Source organism: Anarhichas minor, unplaced genomic scaffold (assembly GCF_050575085.1).
Source record: "Anarhichas minor isolate MPS153535 unplaced genomic scaffold, ASM5057508v1 ptg000030l, whole genome shotgun sequence".
NCBI lineage: Eukaryota > Metazoa > Chordata > Actinopteri > Perciformes > Anarhichadidae > Anarhichas > Anarhichas minor.
In genome coordinates this window covers 5,227,795-5,244,690 of record NW_027466476.1, presented here as the reverse complement: position 1 = coordinate 5,244,690, position 16,896 = coordinate 5,227,795, and the positions used below count along the sequence as shown (strand labels likewise).

Genomic DNA, 16,896 nt, shown 5'->3' with positions numbered 1-16,896 from the left:
GGAGCGGGAGCTGTGTAGATGGTAAATGAAAACTTTGCTGTCTTACTACAGCCATACAAGTGCGTCGATAGCGGCAAGGCACTGGGAGTATAGGAGCGATTGTGAGGGGGAGGTGGTGGAACCCCTGTTGGGTGACGCTGTAACTATTTCTATATCCCAGAGATTCCTCTCCCATGGGACAGCCACCCACATCCTGCCGACAAGCCCCTTGTTTATTTTTCTCATCATTAATGCGGCTTTTTTCCCCTAGAATTTATCAGCAAAACCAATATTTGGTGCCAGTTATGAGACGTGGAGGCATTCAGTTGGCGTAATAGATTGTGACTGAGCCGTCACAGCGATGAGGGCCTATGGCAGCTCTGCTAACAAGCATCTCTAATGGGAGGAGGAAAGGGGAGTGGGGCGGACCCTTTGTGACATGTGTCAATTCACTGACATTTAAAAAGCCTTAACCAAAAAAAAAAAAAACCCACGCTCCTATTATTGTGATTTTTAAATGGGGATAGATATTACAGTTGAGTGCTGTGTTTGCGAAACAATTTTCCTTCAAAGCGTCTGTGTTGCGACTTGCATTCACAAATGTTGTCGAGCGAGTCAAATCACTGCCTTTGTTGGTTAATAACTTAGAAACTACATCATATCACCTCAGCTTGAATGACAGCAACGACATGGAGATGATCAGCGATATCAAGAATAACGAAGACAAACTAAGTCAGAAAAAGATCAAACAGGATGACGCCATCTTCCGCCTTCCTTCCTTCTTCCTCTTTTCAACAACAAGAACGGCTGGTTGACTGCGATAGCATCTCTTGAGTTTCAGCAGAGCCGCTCCCAGGAGCCTGGCTACTTGGCTATTTTGGGGTGAGAACTGCTGCATACGTGGGGCCGGGCTCATCTCTATGTAACATATCTGATGCTTTCAATTATTAAACGTAGAAATAAAAACTGTGATTATGTATGTGTATATGTATGTGTGTGTTTAAAATGGTTCTAGTTAGATAAGACTCAGAAAGGGTTGACCTGGTTTACTCTGATCGAATCTGAAAGTGAAAAAAAGTTGTAATCATACTTGACGAATCTCCGTCTCAAAATTTGCAATCAGAAGATAAAGCAATGCCAGTGCGGTTTGTAATGCATCAGTCTTGACTCAACCTGCTCATTTGTGGACAGCGTGGTGCACTGAGGGCCAGCCAGAGATGTGTCAACTGAAACCTAGACACAACCTCAGAGATCTGATGGGGCCCCTATCTCTGCTCACTCTTACTCACCTCGCCTCAACTCTTTCTCACTGCGCTCCGACTCTCTTTTTTTTTCTAATCAGGTGAGATTTTATCAGGCCTCCTCTGTCAGTAACCGCTATCGGTTGTGAAATTTCAGAAGGCAAAGCGTGTGGGAACCACAGTATCAGTTGTGCTCATCTCGCCCAGCACCTTTACAGATGCACGGGCGGTTTCTGAAAAGGCGAGAAAAGCTTCACAAAGAGCGTAGCGGAGGCCAGTTTAACACAAACCGACAGTGGAAATATTTCATTCTGCTTCCGTCCTATACTCTGTTTTTCTTTGTGCAAAACCTCTGCCAGACTATACCGTCTCATTGCGAGATCAATTTACAACATCAAGAAATAACATTTGGGGAGAGGCCCCCATTTGCATGAATCTGCTGAGCAGATATGGAGAGGAGATGCTAGATGTGATTGCTGGCTTCAAAAAAAAACAACTATCAATCAGACCATTCAAACCATGAATACAAACACCTGAGGGACAAACGAATTGAGCTGAATGATGGCCTCTCCCCGTGGGCCCACATTATGTCCACTACAGCACCATTCAGTGCACGTATATTCTTCCACAAGCTAAACTGATGCTCTACATTCAATATCACCATCAAAGTTAATTCTCTGCTCTTACAATTGAGCTGGCTTATTGAGTTTCAGGGTTCCGATAAATACAGCGCAAAGCTCCCAGCACTGATGCGCGCTAACACAGAGTAATCCCCCGGGTGCTACTGAGATGCACTCTCTCAGTGAGCAGAAAGCTAATCCAGCTGAGGAGTGGAGTCGTGATCAAAACCTTTGAATCTCAGCACGAGCTAGTAAAGTGTGGGTGGGGAAAGGATTGAGTGAAACGTATTCACTTGTTCAACTGCTCTCAGTTGCCACGAATCCTGATCACTTTAATTGTGAAGGTTGGCTGATTGATTCAAAGCCCTGGAACAGCAACAATGTTTGGTTTCCTCATTGACGGGCTTTTCTTTTGAAGGCAAGGGATCTTCTGCGATTGGACCAGGACTTAGATTTTCAAGTTCGGATTTCTGATAGGCGATATGTTCTTGTCCTCCTGATCCCTAGAGGTGCTGCCATCTCGTTTCTTTACTCCTTCCAAATGCATTAGCATAGCTAGCAGTGCGGGGGCGTCGGTGGCTCCATCAGTAATGTCATGGGCACTTTAACATGATGAAGCACGGCGCGGCCCCGCTGGCATGAATAATTCACATTACCACGCACCCAGAGAGAGACAGCGAGAGAGGGATTGACTTTGCAACAATGAATTGTGGGAACAGATGTGTGATTTTTAAGGCGCACAGGCCTCTGTTTTGGGTGAGCGAGCAATTTTAATTCAATTTGATGTTTCTCTTTTTAAAGTGAGGCGAGACCTTGAGCTCGGCTGGGGAAAATGAATTGGGGTTGGATCAGAAGAAGGAGCCGTAGTTAAAGGGTGGGAGGGGAGAGTGGTGGAGATCCTCCCCGCCATCCATCACAGTGGCACTTCAATGATTGTCAAATAAGTAGCCCTGTCCAAACCCATCTTTTATCATTATGTATGAATGAATCTATCTGGGGATCACATCAGCCAGCACATGGGAGGGCTCCATCTCATATACATGATAGGAAGACGATATGGAAATGGGATACATGATAGCAGAATGGCTTGGATGGGGAGATGGATTCACATCACTGGCTGGGAGAATGGACCACTATTTGATCTGAGCACTCAGTCTATCCTGTCAGTCTTTGGAATAGAAAATGTACACGCTACTGATCCCATTACAAAAGGCACAGTCTCTCTGAACTTAATGCAACACATTATTTTTTGTCTACTAATAACTGCCGAATAGCTCCTCAAGTGGCACTGACGAATCTCTCACCTTTGCAAAAGATGTTCCATTAAAAGTCTTGGAAATACTCAACATAATATGTTCCATGCTTGCCATGCTTTGAGGTCTAGGCAGCTCAAGACACAGAGTACCTCTAGGCCCTTGGCTCCAAAGCTGACACGAGAACTTTAATGTAAATAATTCAGCAAAGGTGGGTTAAAACCCGTGGCACTAGATTAAGGAGGCTGTGCTTGCAGAAGCTGCTTTCAATCCATTTCCAAATTGTCACAGGGCCTTCTAAGAGGCAAAACTAACCCACCTTAAGCTCTGCTAATCATACTTAAGCATGAACGTTTCATGTGGAAATGCCTGGTTACAATTAGGAGACTTTATCCTCATTCCGGGGGTAACCCTGTTACAATCCAGCAATCCTTTAGGCCACAACAAAGACGAGATGTGATGCAGAGACATCAGATGCAGTGCAGTGCACACGGCATATAAGTATGGAGGAAGCAAAATCCCACATTACAGGCACTGTGTTTGTTGACTACATGAAACGCTGCAGATAATGAATTCAGGCTGCCAAATTTCAAGATGTGCCAAAAGATAAAGCTGTTATAAACAAGGAAAAAAACAACAACGATAACATCAGTGATTGGTTGTGATTAACATCAGCCTTCTTACGTGTCTCAGAAATTCAAATTACAAGCCTGATGTAGGCAATGCCAGGGACCATCCTAATATTATTATTATTCGAGACGGAGCATAACCCAACGGCGGTATGATTACATTTGACTTGCAATGATTTCCCCCCCTGCATGAGAAAACAACAGCTTGGAAAAACTAATAGACGTATTCCCCAAAGTAGCTTTGTTGCTCCTGCCTCGCTTTAAATAAATCTCATCAATGCAGAGAAAAATGTTTTGATTTTCCCTGCATTTAGAAAGTGGAGATAAAAGTCCAACCCATCTGTCCCTCAACTTTGCGGGGTGCAGTGCAGAGCGGAGGAAAGGATTTATCACACACAGCACGGTAAAGTGCATCTGCATCCGCCACACTGCTCCCACTCGCATCATTATCCTCATCGCCTATCACTTCCCCAGCTGAGCCCCCTTTTGGAAAACGGGGGCTGACACATCGGCGGCGGGTAAACACCTTTAAAAATATCTGACGCCCCGTAATGGAAGAGAAAACACTTCCGTATTGTTGGGGACCCCTGGCGCTGGGCTGGGTTTATGGAGGAGTAAGCCATTGTCTGGTGTCACCTAATTGGATCAAGTTTGTGTGGAGAACAGATGTGTATGGCTGGCTGAGGTAAACATTGGACCAGAAGATGCCAGGGCTGAAATTGCTTTGAAAATCGTTTCTGCCTCCGTAGAACGAGTGAGAATAGCAGAGAAATATACAGTATAAAAGAACATTTGTGTCGCAGTAGGAAAAGTAATAAACACTTTCCCTTTGGATTGGATTCAAAAAGGTCCCAATTTTCTTTTGTTCATCCCGGGGCCCCGCCATACATCTGTGTAAAGGGGAATGTGTGGCACACAGAGATACAGAAACATGTTGAGGCGGTTAGCATGTGATGCTCCTTGGCAATGGACAAATCACACCTTTGGAAGCAGAGTATTGCTGATGTAATTAAGCGAAAGGTGTCATTAGGTCTGAGAGATTTAAGCCCCGAGTCTTTTCTGGGTTGCAGTGAGCTGCCGCAAAAGTGAGAGACGTTGGCATAAACAAAGAGAGATGAAGAGAGACACGGAGAGACAAGGAGGCACTATTTCCAATCAAGAATCTGCCTCCCCTCCGACACAGCTCGATTTAACCTTGAAGAGTAATGAGATCTGACTTGCTTAAATGTTAGCATTCTTAAATCATCAGGAAGTGCCTCCAAGGAGCCGATAATCACTGTGCCAAATTGCTGCGCTCGCTAATTTCATTTCTCCCTAGCATTTGCTTGCAGTTAGTGTCGATTATTCAAGAACAGGCATTTAATGCTGCCAGGTCCCAGGGGTGTTACATTAAAATGTAATAACTTGCAACATAAATGAAAACAAAAACCATTACTTTCTTCCCCCCACAACTTTCTTCCCTCCTCCCTTTTTCTCCGCCACCTCTCTCCCTCCCTTCCTCCCTCCTCAATCTCTCTCCACTCCCTCCCCTCCATGGTGGGAGTTCGAATCTAATTCTCAGCCCATCTGGCAGGCGTAATGAAGGCGGGCCGGGCTTGCGGTGCCCTGCTGCCATGGCTCGGTGGAGCAGGAGGCTAGCTGGCAGATTGGGCCGGGATGAGTGGAGGGGAGTCGGGGAACCTGCTGAGTGAGTAAGCCAGCCCAGTTAATCTCCCATGTGCCCCAGTGTGATCGGGCCAAGGCCAACCTCACGCTGAAGGCACAGTGGATGGGGTCTGCAGCGTGGATGGTCATGCAGACGACTGGTGGGTAAGTCTGGCATTCATTAACATTTCCTGGCATTTAGCTCACTCTTCTACCCGAAGCGACTTTCAATGAGTGAAACAGTAAAACAACCTTCAGTTTGAAGACCGCCCAAAACATTAACAACCAGCCATCAGTGAGAGGGTCACAGCTAAGCCAGGACAACAACCACAATAACAACTCCAGCTGCGACTGTAGTGGTTAAACTGACTCAGCAGCCATAAGGTTCATAAAGGAGTAAATCACATGAAACAACTGAAAATATTGAATTGATATATATATATATTTCACATTAACACTTTGATTCACAGCTTCTGTAGGATCTCTGCAATGTTACAGAGAGTGTAAAGGATATCTTCACAAATAGTAGGTCTAAAGAGGATACGGATAGTCAAACAGGTAGATTCAGCCCCAACAGGTGCAGCCTCAGAGGAACCAAATGATAAATAGTGTCTTAGCACCATCTGGCACAGACAGAAGTGCATAAGGATTTACATATGGTCAAACATGGCAAATAACAACTGTGAGTAATGGCTTGACAACACATTTTAAGGTGTTCTGGATTAACGCAAATGTGTATCTTTGTGTCTTTATATCAGTTTTGCTTTCACTTCACAGTAAATTGAATTTGCGATGCCAGAAAAGTATTATTGGAGCGTTAACAAACTAGCTTGTGATACGTTTCTAATGTACATCCCAGGACTGCTGAAACCTCTTGCTGCGAAGCCAGGAACAGCTTCTGGGAGAGCGCCACTGCTAGACGCCTGAAACCCCGTGCAATTATGATTAAGCTTCTCCATCGAAACACACACTCCTCTCCAGTCGCTGCGATCTGCCTGCCGTGTGTGAGGGCACGTAGGGAGGAAGTGGAAAGGCAGCTAAAACCCCAGTGTGAGACCTGCAGTTGCAAACACCGTCCTGTGCATGTGTCGTTAAGCTTTACCAAGCCAAGCTGCATTGACCTTAAGAAGCCAATTTCTTCTGTGCAATACAGTCAGTAGACCCAAATGCAAGTTGAGCACATTACAGGAGACCTGTACCAGCTTGGTGCCAATGTTTGCCCTAAAAGGTTAAACCACAGCATGTGCAGGGCAACACAAAGGCACGGCAGCCCAAATGGAGGCATGAGAGAGAGTGAAAGACCAAAAATCAAACAGAAAAAAAAAATCATCTACAACATAGCAGGAAGCTAGGTTGACAAAAAACAGCAGGTTTCCCTAAGCTGTACTCCAGCCTCTGGAGAAACCACAACACTGTCATTAACAGTTACTCTCCTCATAAACACACCAGCATCAGCTGGAGGTATAATTGCCCCGGCTTCTCCTGTAATCTTATACCTTACCTGCTGTTACTGTCAGACACCTTCTCCACTGAGAGAGACAGTGAGAGAGAGAGAGAGAGAGACTTAGGGGGGAGGAGGAGGGGGTTGTGTGCATATGTGTGTGTCTAGTGAATTTGGAGGCAGGGTAGGTGTTGCTTGTGTGCTGTCAGATAATCGGTAAGGAAAGTCAAAAGACGGGTGTAGAGCGAAAGGAAAAGGAGACAACACATGCCAGAAAATCAAATGAGTGTATGTTGCTCACAGAAATCCCAGGAGCAAGGCTCATGGGCTCCGATGGAGAGAAATTGTGTTCTTTTCGTTGAGTGATTAGAAGACGAGTGGCAGAACATGACCTACTTAGTAAAACTTTTTTGTACAGGTTTCGGAAAAGGTACTCAGGTGGGGTAGAATTACATGTAGAGAGGCGGGTGGGAGGTTTAACCCTAATAGATTCATAGAAACATTAAAGATAGCAGGAATAATTGCCAGGGGGTGTCTGTGAATATGGAAGAAAGTCTCTTCATCTCATGACCTCTCAAACTCAAACAAGGGCTTGCAGTCATCCCCTATGCTCTGGCTTTGCAGCCAAAAAGCACAGTTGGCTGCGTTTGATCGTACACATAAGCAAGGTTAAAATGCAAAACAAAATATGAATTAAACATCATCTGACAAAGGCTACAAGGGCGGGTTTAGTACCTTTACAATTTGCTCGGAAAGTGTGGTAGGAGGTGTGACTGTTGAGAGCGGCGTAAAAGAGAAGAGGGGAAAAAAGAGGACGAGAAAACCTGCTTCCTCAAAATCTGTGACTGAAAATGGCAAAGTGCTGATTCGCATCCTGCCCCATTACAATCCAATACTGGAAATCCACAGAGGCCATGAAAAAAGGAACACTTTAGCTTTGCTCTAGAAATGGGCCTGCCTCTGGCTCTTCTTAATTTCAGGCTTTGTTTGTGCGGCGTCGGGGAGCTCTTGTGGGTTTGCGGGAGACCCGCAGGCCTTTTGTCTCATCGGTAGCTGGTTTCTGCTCGGCGCCTGAAGCGTTCCGTTGACGTACGCCTTTTGTTCCACCACTCCATTCGAGATTCGGTCACAGGTCGCGGATTACAGGCAACACAGCCATCACAGGTACACTGCTGTTTGTTTTCCTTCCAACAACTGTTAGCGCGCAGGAGAGAAGCGGGCACTGAATCTCCATATCAGTCAGAGTAAGCGAGGTGTTTTATGAAGAAGTACAAGTGAAGAGCAAACCATGACGAGTCTTGGGATATGAAAAATCTCGCAAAGTACGTTATTTTTCTCATTAGGTTCTGCCCAAACTTAAATGGATTCCTCTATATTCCTCGGGGGACATTGGCAATGCTGCAATGTCTGCTTCTTTAAATGACATAGACTAATATTACACTTGTGGCGTTGAATTAATAAGTTGCAGCATGATAAATCTCTATGATTTATTATGTTCCCTCCAGTGTATAATCAAGTAGAATGAGAACGGGAGAGAGAGAGTGAGACAGAGACGTAGCTGGGTCTGAATTGAGACACAGCTGAATGGACAGGCTTACATAGCTTTAAATGAGGAGTGTTAAGCAGCCAAGTCACCAAAGTCAGTGGGTGTTGTGCTTAGCAGAAGGAAGACGATTAAAACACCAAAAAGTTCAATGTGCAGAGCGCCGTGAAATATGGAACATATGGAACAGCCAAAACAGAACTAGCAGACGTTCTTACCCAAAAACAGTCCATTTCTTTTGGAAGCATCAATTCCCCATGCGGTGGGTTTATGAGAATATCACACCTCTATGGAAGTCTCATCCCACAGTCCACAGGAGGCTTTCTGTCCCCCCCACCCCCCCCTGCCTGCTTATGGTGGGCTGTCATCATATTCATTCCCCGTTCCCAGATAGATGTTTGTAATTGGAGCTCTAATTTATGATCGGGCCTTGGTGCAGGATAATGATATGGAGCATTGTAATTTGCTGATGCAAATTGTACGTTATAATGGGGAGCCATAAAAGCCCCGGCAACATCTCGGAGACTTGCCAAACACCCTGAGCGTTCATTACAGCCCTCATTAAAACATCCACGTCGGCATTGGGAGCTCTTACAAATGGAAGGAGCATGTAATTGCTGCTTGATTGTGGTATATGTAACATATGATAAAGTGGAATTACCACTTTAGTTGTCTACAGTGTCCGTGAAACTTAATGGGTAGAAAGCCTGCAGTAAACAAATCCTCGGAGAATAGTTAGATTGTTACATTATAGGGCTATTTGTTTAAAGTGGGGCAAATGTGAGTTAGGGGACAGTGCATCCAGGACAAACTACGCAAGAGTGATGATAATCAAGGCTCGGCTTCAGGGGATAAAACTAATGCTTTTACTCACGAGAGCCGGTGTTTCATTTGGACCAACTCCAACATGGGTGATAGCATAGCGCTTCGTCTGGGAATACATTAACTGGATTTGATATGAGAAAAGATCAGTATTGTTCTTTTTCATTACCAGGCATCAAAGTCATCCCCATAAATGTGCTTTCAGGGTGGTGGAATAAGATTTAAAAAAAAGGTTAGAATGAGCCATTGACGTCACCTCTAATGCCATTCTGCGCCTTGGAAGTACAGCTTCTAGCCTCTTCCTGTCGGTGATCTCACATCAGTCCTAACGAACGGACTATGTGGAATGCGATGAAGCTGAACGTCCCAGCTTTTAAGCAGCCTTAAGAGCAAAGCCAAGTGGCAAAAGCAATTAAGAGTTCATTTGGAACAGCTGAACTATGCCGGGGCCGTTTTTTTTTCTTCTGAGGCCCGGTCAACACTTATTCACAGTGTCGCCTGTTTATTCAAATGACCTCTCCCAGAGCCCCCTTTGTGTTGGTTGCCATTCTAATGCATCTCCATTAGAACAAAACCTGAGCTGCATTACTGAAAATGAAGTTCCCCTCCTCAACTCTGAATGATAGCCGGCCTCCACCATCAGAGCTGTGTGTGCTCAGCCACTGGAAAAGGATTTTCAACCGTGCCATTCAGCCGGGGCCCCCTGAAGCCTGCAGCCTTTATCTGCAGAACTGTTGATTGATGTGTTGTGGGCCCCGCTGTGGTTAACAGCAATTTTTTATCTGTTGCTAGCGGCAACAGCCCAGGTCCCTAGTGCGCAGAGAGCAGCAGGGTCCGGGATCTGAAGCCGGACCGCACACGGGGATAAACAAATAGGTTTTTCAAGGCGGACGGCCCTCATAGAGAGGCCCCTGACAGGCAGAGCCCCACCCCAAGGCCAGGACAATGTCAGGGCCCCGGCCCACTCCTGCTGGGTTCTTGGTTTCCTTCACTAATTTTCACCATGTGCAGAGCCGGTGGTATAGAGACACCTGCACACCCCGCTAAAAAGTAAGCAGAGCGAGAGAGACAGAGAGAGGTGCTCACAAAGACGCAGTTAAGACATTTCATATACTGTGTGGGAAGCAGCATTGGCTTTTTGTTGTCGCTCTGTATGCCGATAATGGCACAGTGACCTTGCTGATATCATTTACACTCAATTTCCTTTCAATTGCTGCAGTTTAGCATTTAATCCAGTGAATCTGTGTCGTTTTGCTTAATATAGCGTGAAGCTTTAATGGCTTCCATTATAATTAAGTGACATAATCCTTGTATTCGATAAAGATCTTGTAAAAAGCCTCGTCACTCAGACAGGGAAGCGTGTTTGCCACAATGTGGAGGTCGTGAATGCCAAATCAATTAAAACGAGGATGTTTAAGAATGCACAAATGACTCTGAGACTGCTCTGTTTAGAGTACAGACTCATTTAGCGTTAAATATGATTATGACAACCCGAGCAGGGGGAATGAAGAATGGGTGTGTCTGAGAGCTCCGAGCACTCTCCCTCAACCCAAACACTCGGGCTAAGGTTTCACTCCCTGACATCGCAGAGATAAACCCTCCCAAAACAGACGAGTCAGATTATACTGTCAGACAAAGCTCGATGCTTTTATCGTGCGTGAAAACATGAGCCGTAGCTTGGCCTTGGGTGGTTATAAAAGATGGGCGGGGGGGGACGGGGACTGAAGTTCAATCACTTCATCTGAAAGGAAAGGGAGGTGTGTTGTCTTTTTCGCTTAGCTAAAATACCTCCTCCCCTATACAGTATATATCCAGCCCAGGGGTAGCGACAGGATGGGCAGATAGTTGCAGTGAGATTCTTTGACATTTTCCCCGTCTCTTGCAGCCTCTATCTCCCAGGCGCAGAGAGGGATGTTGGGTTCTTTATCAAGGAGCCCCTGAGAGAGGATGATAAATCGCCAGAGCCCAGGCCAATCTCCAGTGGAACAACAAACAGGTAGCAGCGCAGGAAACAGGGCCCAGATATTGTCTCCCAAACATAGCCGAGGCTATAACGAAGCTTGCACAAAGCAGACAGGAGCGACTCGGCCTGATAAACAATTCCATATCCAGTCTTCCACAGAGAGCGAGATAGCGAGTCTCAATCCTGCTGCTACATATCGCCGCTGGACTCAGCGGTCCCTCACCACTAAATGGGAGATGACAGTTGAGGGGGGGAAGGGGGGGAGGGTCAAGTCTAGCAATGTCATCACCTGGATAAACACATATGTTTGTATGAATGAGTAACTTAAGGAGGTTTGTCTTAACCATAACAAGTACAATCTGTTTGTTGAGACAGATCTTTGTTGTCCTGTCTGTCCTGCAGTATACACATAAGCTAGCCAAGGCAAGCACGGTGCAATGTTTGTTGTAATGGCAATAAAGTCAACACGTCAATACGTCACTCATCATATATATATTGTGGAATTGAACATCACACCAGTTGTCTAATGGGTGACTATAGACTTAATTATTTCGGTTTTTTTAATTGTTTTTTGGGCGTTTTGCCTTTATTAGTCAGTAAAAAGTGAGGCACAGGAAAAGTTACAAATACCTTAACACTTTAACTAGGTTGCTATTACTGTATGTACTATAAAGGGAGAGTTAAGACTGTTCCGTGGTCTGTGCCTAAGCAAGGACTCAATGGCCACTATTTTTTAGAACACTTGAAAAATAAAACATCCATGTAATTTTCTGCATTCACTTAAATCCTCAAATTATGAACGTATTGAAATCATCGGCCATAAGCAGCTTCGTGTTAACACTGCGTTGCACCATAGTGTCTGCAATCCACTAGATACAACTTGGAAGCACGATAAATACTTGGAAATTTGGATTCAATTAGCAACTGTGACATAGTGATGAAATATTTCTTCGCTCTTTGTTCAGTTTTCTAGACAGACAAAGAAAGTAGTGAAGTACAACATACTGACGAGGAGACATGTCATGTTTCTGCAGATTGTGTGCCAAATCAATTTAACACAGTATAAAGGTATTTCCTGTGTTGAAAACACCCTAGTGACTTCCAATTTCCCTTTTTCATGAGTCTGGAACTAAAGCCCGGGGACTGCCTTTACGTTCCTGAGCAAACCATTCAAATGAGGCCATTAAAGGCTGGCAGGCAACCCAAGAAGGGTGACATATGGAAGCACACACAACAAGAGGCGTTATCTCCCATAGAAGTGGAAAACAAACTGTCAGGAGAGATTGCCTTTTTTTACCTCCTAGTGCCTTGTGACAGATAACCGTCACATCTACCAGCGGGATTTTTTTGTAGAGTTTGTGGAGAGGCAGAGCAGTTGATGGCGATCAGTGCCAGAGGCCAACCAGGAGATAGCCCTGTCCATGCTATTGTTGGCCGGTGGCGCTGCCTACGCCTCGTTGACCCTCACACACCCCCTCCCCGCCTCACTAACAGCCCCCCACCCACATACAGAGCCTCTCTCTTCCTCCAGCCATTCTGCTCCATGCAGACCCTGGCCTTCTCCTCCCCCTCCTCCTCCTCCCATACCCACTCAGCCTCTGCGTGGCAGATCCCTAGAGCCCCCTGACCCAACACCCCATGCCCCCCCCCCCCCCCCTTCGAAACAATCATACTGTAAAGCCTGAAGCACTTACAGATAAGGAGACCCCAGAAATCAAGCGGGCCCGGCAGCAGAGCAGATTGAGAGTCAGAGTTCAGCACCCAGGAGGTACCCAGAGGCTAAGAATGCTGCAGATAGCACCACCGGATAGCCAGGGAGCGGAGCCAGACAACGTAAAACTTCCTGCCCTTGTAACTGGACTTTCCTTTTCTTGCACAATGCCAAATGCCAATGACCTCACACCACCACCACCAAGCCTCCTCCCCCTCCATTTCTGCCCACTCACTCCGACTCCTCCCCTTCTTTCTCTCGGATAACGTTCCCTGCCGACTCGAACTGACAGCTTGAGCCAAAGGGCTCCGCGAGCTTTTTTGGAAGGTCTTATTTGTTTTCATCCATCTGTGAGTATGCAGCCGCCGGGGAATAGGAATGTGACATGTTCTATTAAAACAAAATAAAAAATAAATAAAACAAAAGATTGCGCAGAGATCAAGGTCTTTTGAAGTTAAGCTTTGTTCAGCGCTTTAACTGCAGTCCTTTGAGGCAGATTAACGATGACAAACCATTTATAGTTGTTTTGTTTGTCGGGATGATTGCTTCCAAGCTGCAATAAGAACTGCCATATGCCACTCATCAGCTAAAAGTAGCACGCTTTAAAGAATGTTCCTCTTATTAGTTCCCCTTTAAGCAAAGGACATAAAGGACGACTGCTGTCTCTATTACCCAGAGACTAGGCCCATCACTGAAACAATGGGCGGGGAAGAGCACAAATGAACTGTTGGAAAAGGCACTGGGGCAAGGCAACAGATGCTTTCAAGGGATAAAAATAGTCCTATTCTGACAATTTGTGAGCTAGTCTATGTTTGAAAAGGTTGGGTTGACGTTTTCCAAGGAATCACTAAGTATTCCTCTTGGGCACATTTACCTTGAACAACACATGGTCTATGACGGAAACCATCTCACTGACTCATATTAATGTACAGTCAGTCGTTTCCAACAAATCACAAGACGCGTTTAACTGCTATGCATCCTGGAGGTGTACATGTACGTGCATTTCTGTGGTGGTGAGACATTGTATTGATTGCATAGATACGGGCGCCTTTAAGAGGCTTTTTTAAGAGGCTTTTAGGCATATTTTCATTATAAGGGAGCAAAAGAATCCTCCATTGACAGACACTGGAGGAAGACATAAAACTGACAGCCAAATTGCAGCACCGGTGAATGCTGATCGATGCCAATAAAACGAGGCTCTTTTCGCCAAGGTAGCGCAGGACACCTTCCCGCAATTTAATCAGTCAGTCAGCCAGAATTAATGTTCCTAATATCATGATTTCTCCATTACTCTATTTAACATAATTAAAATGTCGAGCGCCGGGGCCATAAAGCGGGTCGTTGGAGATTGTAATTCTGCCGTAAGGCTATGAAGCATGAAAATGCCACTTACCGAGTAGCCGCGGCCTGACAGCGAGTGAATGGAACTCTGTAGGGAGAGAGAGGAGAACAGGGATGACCTTTAAGGAGCGTTTCACTCGCTGACACAGACATGATGAAGCAGCGCCGCTTTAATATCAATATTCACGTTAACCTTTTACCCGCCCCGCCATGTACCACACGCCGCACACATCCCACCCATACATCCTGGCATCCACCGTGGGGGCAAGCTGAGCGGCATCATTCATGTCCCACTGAGAGACCTGATTTGAGTTACACTGTAGGAAACCTTAATCATTTTCTAAGACTATAATTAATATAGTGCACAATAGTCATTCTATGGCTGTGGAAAGGCCTGTTAAGCCAAGTGTGAAAGTGTGCAGGCTGTACTTGAATCTGAGACTCTGGGATACAGAGGGTGCCGATGGCTAACGCCGGGCTTCTCTTCTTATTCCATCTGATCATTTCCCAGGAATTTGTTTTCGCAAACTAAACAAACGGTATTGAATAGGAGCAGCATCAACAGGCAAGACATCATTTTCCAAAGTGCTTTACATCCTTCACAGACAAAAAGACATTACGTTATGATCATTATTAAACATTTATGACAAAAGAAAATCCATCTAGAATGTAATTCTGTCTACCAAAGTTTTTACTAAACAATGTCCTTCATTAGATGCTGTTTTTTAATTCTGTCTTTATTTTTTGTGAATTCTTTTTTTAAGTTGGTGTCGGCCACATTTTGGAACCAAACCAACTTACTTCAGCCCCTTTTACTCAAGACAAATATCTCTTCAATGCATTTAGGGATGTGTTTTGGCCCATTAAACTCCTCCTGTGTTTTCTAATGCAGTCCTCTAAATGCTGAACAAGAGCAGGCTGGAGACGGAATAGCTAGGTTTTGTTCTGTTCTCTGGCTCTGTCTGTCAGAGCCCAGCACGAATACCAATCTCTAAATCCCTCCCTCCACTTCCACTTTTCACTTCTTTTATTCCTCTGTCTAGATTGGCAATTTCTCCCCCCCCCCCCCCGGTCTTTGGAGGGGACTTTTCTGCTAGACCAATTTCATCCATAGGTCCACCTTCAATCCAAGCGACCTCCCCCACACCTTCACCGCCACTGCCTCTCTTGTTTTGCACCCTCCCAATACCCCTCATCCATTCTCCCACACCTGCTCTTGGCCTCAGCCCTCATCATCGCCTTTGTGCCCCTCTGATTCGCAGCACGGCTCCTGCGGTGACGATTAGGGAGGAGTCCCGCCGCGAACCGGAAAGCAGGCTCTGCGGGAATCAAAAGGCTATCCCCGCTCTGCTCAACCTCTCCGCTCCCTTCACTTGCGAGGCCAGAGACAAGGCCAGAGGAGAGGGCAGGAAACACGGCACAGAAGGCAATATATGTGGAAATAAAAGCTCCAAAAGAGTGTGTTCCAGTGAAAATGTGCTCTGTTGTCTGTGCACTTAGATAGGTGTGTGCATGTGTTTGTGTGTGTGAGTGCATATGTGCATAGGTGGTGGGAGGCCAAGGCCATTTGGAATTAGCCTTACTATGTAGAGTTCATTCAACTTGGAGCGTTCTGAGCAGAAAGAGAGGCTTATTTAAATGATAATGAGGGACAATCCATTGGATTTAGTGCCGGTGAAGGGAGGAAAAGAGGGGAGGGAAGGGGGGGGGGGATCCATTAAAACGCCAGCGGTTCATAAGCCATAGGGTCGGCATCCAGCTAAACACTCTCTCTTAAAAGCCATTATACATGGCTCTCAATGGATTTCTGCCGCGCTTAGGACTTCAAAAGGATTTAAGAACCCGAGCGTGGGGGATGGAGGAGGACGAGTGTGTGTGTGTGGTGATTATGTTGGTTGGTAGCGAGAGGGATGGGGTGGATGCTGGCGGCATTTACGGGTTAACTAAACAGCCCCGGAGAAGAGAAATGTTGCTAAATCCTCCCCCTAATCCTCTCCCCATTTCCATGCCCCCTCCTCCACTCTCCTTACAAAAAAAGGATAGAAAAAGAAAAACATGGCGACAAGAGGGGAGGGTCCATCCATCTTCTCCCAACCCAGAGAGGCGGACCAATCAGAGCTTGATGGAGCAAGATAACGGAAGGGATGCGAACATGTATGCCTTCTGTGGCAGATCAGGTAGCTTGTGGGTTTGGCTCCATGTGGGTGGGAGTGGGTGGATACAGGAGGGTGTTAGAGACCCTGACAGCACCACAGCTGCCCCCCTCTCCTCCGCAGGATACAGATGCTGTGAACCCCCCCCCCCCCCCCCCCCCCCCCCTCATATTTCACTAATCCCTGTGTGGCTTAGTGCCGGGGCCCCGCTGCACCGCAGGCACAATTACCTAGTCAAAATAAACAGATAAAGACCCAACCATTGCAATGAACAAACAGCATCTCCTTCGGTTTTTCCCAAATTGATGCATGACTGTTTTTACAGGCGGGCGCGTCCACATGTCGCATTTGTCTCTATTTCCTTTGGCGGTAAGACAAGAGAAATCCATTTGACTCGTTGCAGATGCGGCATCATTAGTTAAGAGCTCTTAAAGCTGGGGAGCCACTTTGATACGGTGGAGCGTGTTTTACGAAAAACTAGCAGTGCTCTCAGTGTTGTGGCGGAGACTTCATGGAGCTGAAAAAATATCGAGACAGTGACACGGTGTTTTATGTC

General features: G+C 45.9%; 1 protein-coding gene across 6 annotated transcripts in view; it reads right to left on the bottom strand.

Moving 5' to 3' along the window:
* Positions 1-16,896, bottom strand: part of fbrsl1 (fibrosin-like 1) — a 250,529-nt gene that overhangs the window by 128,833 nt on the left and 104,800 nt on the right. For 4 of the 6 annotated variants that reach the window (XM_076104290.1, XM_076104286.1, XM_076104287.1 and 1 more), the window contains exon 4: positions 14,240-14,275. The exons of the other annotated variants lie outside the window; for them this stretch is intronic. In XM_076104290.1, coding sequence (XP_075960405.1) covers positions 14,240-14,275 — 36 coding nt within the window. The remainder of the gene's footprint in view (positions 1-14,239; positions 14,276-16,896) is intronic. 6 annotated transcript variants of the gene reach the window in all.